The following is a 5,000-nucleotide window of genomic DNA, read 5'->3' on the forward strand; positions in this document are numbered from 1 at the left end:
ATCGCCCTCATCTTCACTTGCCACGAGAGAAAATCTTGTGGTGTAATCCAAGCTGCGGTAGATCGAACTTCAAGGAAGACATGTCGCAAAACCCTAGATTGAAACACGGGCTCGATACCACTTGTTATAAAAGCGACAAGCAAATAACGAAGAACGAAACAAGAACACACGCAGGGGACACAAGATTTAACGTGGAAAACCCCTTCCAACAAAGAAGGGGAAAAAACCACGGCGCCAGCCAAGCAAAACTTCACTATATCTGGAGGTGTTTACAAACGCCGTGGGTTATCTTATAATCTGATAAACCCTAGCCGGCGGCTTACAAGATGTATATATAGGCGGTGCCAACGATCCGTACCGTACCGCGACGGCCCAAGCCTCCGGCGACGGGCCTCGCTCCGCTCGTCAGAAGTTAGCCTCCCTTTAGTATATGAATTTAGATCACAATACAACAAACTTACTTTTAACTCCAAGAGGGAGTACTTATGCTCGATAGTGGGTTCATGCCTGCATTGACACCTGGGACAGTGACAGAAAGTTCTAAGGTTGTGTTGTGCTGTTGCCACTAGGGATAAAACATTGGCGCTATGTCCGAGGATGTAGTTGCTGATTACATTACGCACCATACTTAATGCAATTGTCTGTTGTTTAGCAACTTAATACTGGAGGGGGTTCGGATGATAACCCGAAGGTGGACTTTTTAGGCATAGATGCAGTTGGATGGCGGTCTATGTACTTTGTCGTAATGCCCAATTAAATCTCACTATACTTATCATGTCATGTATGTGCATTGTTATGCCCTCTCTATTTGTCAATTGCCCGACCGTAATTTGTTCACCCAACATGCTTTTATCTTATGGGAGAGACACCTCTAGTGAACCGTGGACCCCGGTCCATTCTTTTAATATTGAAATACAAATCTCGCTGCAATACTTGTTCTTTACTCGTTTTCTTGCAAACAATCATCTTCCACACAATACGGTTAACCCTTTGTTACGAGCAAGTCCGGTGAGATTGACAACCTCACTCGTTTCGTTGGGGCAAAGTACTTTGGTTGTGTTGTGCGAGGTTCCACGTTGGCGCCGAATCTTCGGTGTTGCGCCGCACTACATCCCGCCGCCATCAACCTTCAACGTGCTTCTTGACTCCTACTGGTTCGATTAAACCTTGGTTTCTAACTGAGGGAAACTTGCCGCTGTGCGCATCACACCTTCCTCTTGGGGTTCCCAACGGACGTGTCAACTACACGCATCAGACCCTTCTGGCAATAAGGTCTCCTCTGACTTATTCTCCGACTTGGGAAGTGCATGTGTCGTCGGATTCGGATCTACCGACAAGATTGGGTGGACATGTTTGTGTAACCTTCTATGCAAGCAGGGTGAGTTGGCTATGTCTTGTCATCTTATCGGGTGGAGTCTATGTTTTTCTTTTCTTTCAAAGGTTTTCTTGCAATGCCGACGTTTGATTAACATATAGTTCCGGCTTAGTTGTAGATAGTAAAATGATAAATTGTACAGGATGTATACGATCAAGTTGTCAGAATAGAAATTATCAAACACAATCAAACTCGTTGTGAACACACTGTCCATTTTTTTCTCACTATGAACACTCTTCAAAAACCGAGTAGTACAACAGAACACCCTTCGCTCAGGCTCAGCTCGATGTTGGCCGTCTGCCACCTGTGGCGGTTCCGTAGTCCAGCGGATCCACCAACCCGCGCCAGTGCTGACTTCGCAGGCGCCGGCGCCATGGCGGGATGGATCTCCTCAAAGCTCAAAGCCACCGAAACCCTCATCCACCAAGCAAGCGCCGCCGCCTGCCCCCTCCTCCCGTCTCGTCCTCACTCTTGTATTTCCCAAGCTACAACGTTTGCATACACATCTTCTGTATCTATCTATCTATATATCTGGAGAAACATGACAAGTGAGGTTTTGAAAATTTTAAAAATTTGAAAGTGAAGGGAGATTAGGTAGCCATGTGTCAAAGACACTTTCTGTGTGTGGTAGGCTGGTAGCGAGCACTACAATCGAACACCCTTGGCTCTGTTCGCAGTTAGCCGGCACGGCGGTTCCGCAGTCCACCGAGCTACGGGCCCACCGGCACCGGATCCACCAACCCGCGCCGCCGCCGCCGGAGTTTCGCACGGCCGGCGACATGGCGGGATGGATCTCTTCGAAGCTCAAAGCGGCGGAAACCCTCCTCCACCAAGCAAGCGCCGCCGCCTCCCGCCTTCCCCTCTCCCCCTCTCCCCAGCTCGTCTAACTCCTCACTCGTATTCTCCGGCAGATCGACCAGCAGGCGGCGGACACGCTCGGCAAGTCCTCCTCCGCCTCCGACCTCACCGCCCTCCAGCAGCCCTCCTCCTCCGCCGCCGCGCTCCTCGACTCCCCCGCCCCGCGCAGGCCGCCGCCGGCCACCCCGCCTCCCTCCCTCGGCCTCCGCCTCGCCGCCAGGCGCCACTCCCAGCCTCCCACGCCGCCTCCCTCCGCGCCCCGCCGCTCCGCCTCCGCCGCGGCGGATCTCTCGGCGCAGGATCGGCCCGGTGGCGAACCTGCGGGGTCGGTCAAGACGGAGGATGATCGGAGGGATCGAGGGGAGGACCCGTCTGAGAGCGGGAGCGGGAGCGATGAGGATTCGGATGGGTCCGGGAGCGACGATTCCGAGGAAGAGAGGCGGAGGGAGGAGGAGAGGAGCCGGCGCCGGGCCGAGCGGCTCGCGGCCATGGCCGCAAGAGCGATCGCGGAGAGGGAGGAGTCCGTCGCGAGGCTCGAGGGGGAGAAGACCAGTCTTGAGAAGCTGCTCGCCATGCGCGAGAAGGAGCAAGCTCAGGAGGTGAGTCTGCTTGTCGATTTTAGGTTTCCTCGTGGTAGTTTGAGACATCTTTGACATGACTATTCCATGGCCCAGTTTAACAGATTGAAAGAGAATGTTCTAAGCCTTTAGCATAGATGTTTAACTCTACGCGAGCCATTCATGAAAGTCTCGAATTAGTACAGGAGTTCATGCATCTTATTGAACTTTTTAAGTGTGTGGAATCAGTTTGCATAGCTTGGAGGAGCAGTGTTTGGTCAGAGCTAAGAGGCCAAAACTAGCAGGCAGACATTTAGGTTTAGGTTTCCTTGTATAGTTTGAGATGTTCCTTGATATGACAATTCTATGACTCAGGTAGCAGATTGAAAGAGAGTGTTCTAAAGCCTTAGTATAGATGTTCACTCTATATGAGGGTGAGGCATTCACACGGTTTGAATTATTATAGGAGTACATGCCTGCTATTAAACCTTAGGTGTGTGGGATCAGTTTTGAGTAGCTTTCATGGGTACATCCATTACAAGCATGTGGACATTCAAACAAGAATGACTGAATTTGACATTTCCCTTCAACTTTATGCTCATCTTAACAATATTAGCATGTGTTGAAAAAAAACCCAATGGTATCAAGCAACCTGCCAATGGTCTTATCTTGTTTGTAGATTGTGGTGAATAATCCAATTCCAATTATGTTGATGAGCCTTCCTCTTGCTCTTGCTATCACTATTCTATTACTGCTATGCATTTTTAGCACTGTAATATGAATATCTGCTGCCGTCCTAGGTTGATCTTATTTCAGTTGACTAAGCGGACACTTATTCAGTGACTAATGCAGTCTATTTTGGTTCTTAGATTGTCGTCTCATGCTCTATTCCCATAACTGTTTATTGTGATTCATGAGGCTGAGTTGACAACTCAATGCCATATGTTAAAGCATTCTGATTGTGTCTCATATAAGTATATAACTATAAGTTGTGACGTAAGTTGGATTTCCAGAAAATGGTTTGTTCCTTATCAGCTTTTTTTGCCAACTTTTTTCATGTTTAATTTTCAGGCTTCAGAGTTGCAGACTAGTATGATTGAAACTATGGAAGCTACAGAGATAGAGAAACAGCGGCATCACAGCACTAGAATGGAAGCCCTTGTGCGATTGGCTGAGCTTGAGGTGTGTGCACCATTCTTTAGAAGGCTGCAGCCATTCTTGCTGCCTTGCTTTAAAAACAAGCAACACAATATATCCCTTTTGACTTTTGTAGAAGAGAGTATTATGTGCTCCCATTGTTGTAAAAAAGGGTGCCGTAGGCTGTAACTTGCAGTATATAAGGAACTTGTGCCCATATCTTGTAGCACTGAGACACTGACTGCATGATTGGGCCTGTTACAAATATCAACAATGTCCTTACGAAAGATCTTTTGCAGGTTACAAATGCAGAGCTTGCAAAATCACTTGCCAGGGAACAGTGGAATTTGGAAGTTCAGGTATGTTGTATTTTCCTCCTCCACTTTGTTTGCTTATGTCAGTTGTTGACCATCTATGTTACTCATTTCCAGTTTATCTCTACAGTCTACGTACGACTATATGAGCAAAATTCTCTGTTTATGCTATATGTAGTTTTGCTGTGAACCACATCTTTATGCGTTTGATGGAACAGTCAGTTTAGCATAGGGGTGTCTAGTTTATAAGCTGTTAAACCATTGTAGCACAAAATGTATAGCCTGCTTGCCCTGCACTGAACTATTTTCTTGACCAATTGAAATAAGCAGCACATTAATAATACCTACTTGTTCTATTCTGTAGTAGGAAAACAACATTGTAGATAATATACTTGGGGATCAGATATGGTCAGCTATCAACTTGTCTATGCATTATGATTGATAACATTAAGATAACACGCGATAACATGTACCAAGCATGGGCAGAGCAAAGAACTGCCAAAGTATCAAGATTTGTGAAGGGACGAAGCTGGAAAATAATCTGATGGTGTCAGCCTTTGTAGGACTAGTGTCATCTTTACTGATAAAGGATAATTAGTTCAAAATTAGTGAAGGATTTTCATATTCCATTGGTGTCAGCTGACACCACTACCATGCATGCAGCTCCGTCCCTGTCATTTGTGGATTACTTGTATAGCATAACAGTTTCCTTCAAAAAATATATGTAGGACTCTTGTTGTATGGTATGTGTGCTAGTTG

The 5,000-nt window shown here is 46.9% G+C and overlaps 1 protein-coding gene across 1 annotated transcript in view; it reads left to right on the plus strand.

The window, feature by feature from the left end:
• The first annotated feature begins 2,154 nt into the window (after nucleotides 1–2,154).
• The window catches only part of LOC124678356 (golgin candidate 2-like), a 6,245-nt gene continuing 3,399 nt past the window's right edge, over nucleotides 2,155–5,000 (plus strand). The window contains exons 1-4 of the mRNA XM_047214258.1: nucleotides 2,155–2,208; nucleotides 2,287–2,832; nucleotides 3,862–3,972; nucleotides 4,227–4,286. Of these exons, the coding sequence (XP_047070214.1) occupies nucleotides 2,155–2,208; nucleotides 2,287–2,832; nucleotides 3,862–3,972; nucleotides 4,227–4,286 (771 nt within the window). The remainder of the gene's footprint in view (nucleotides 2,209–2,286; nucleotides 2,833–3,861; nucleotides 3,973–4,226; nucleotides 4,287–5,000) is intronic.

The sequence above is a fragment of the Lolium rigidum genome, chromosome 7 (assembly GCF_022539505.1).
Source record: "Lolium rigidum isolate FL_2022 chromosome 7, APGP_CSIRO_Lrig_0.1, whole genome shotgun sequence".
Lineage (NCBI taxonomy): Eukaryota > Viridiplantae > Streptophyta > Magnoliopsida > Poales > Poaceae > Lolium > Lolium rigidum.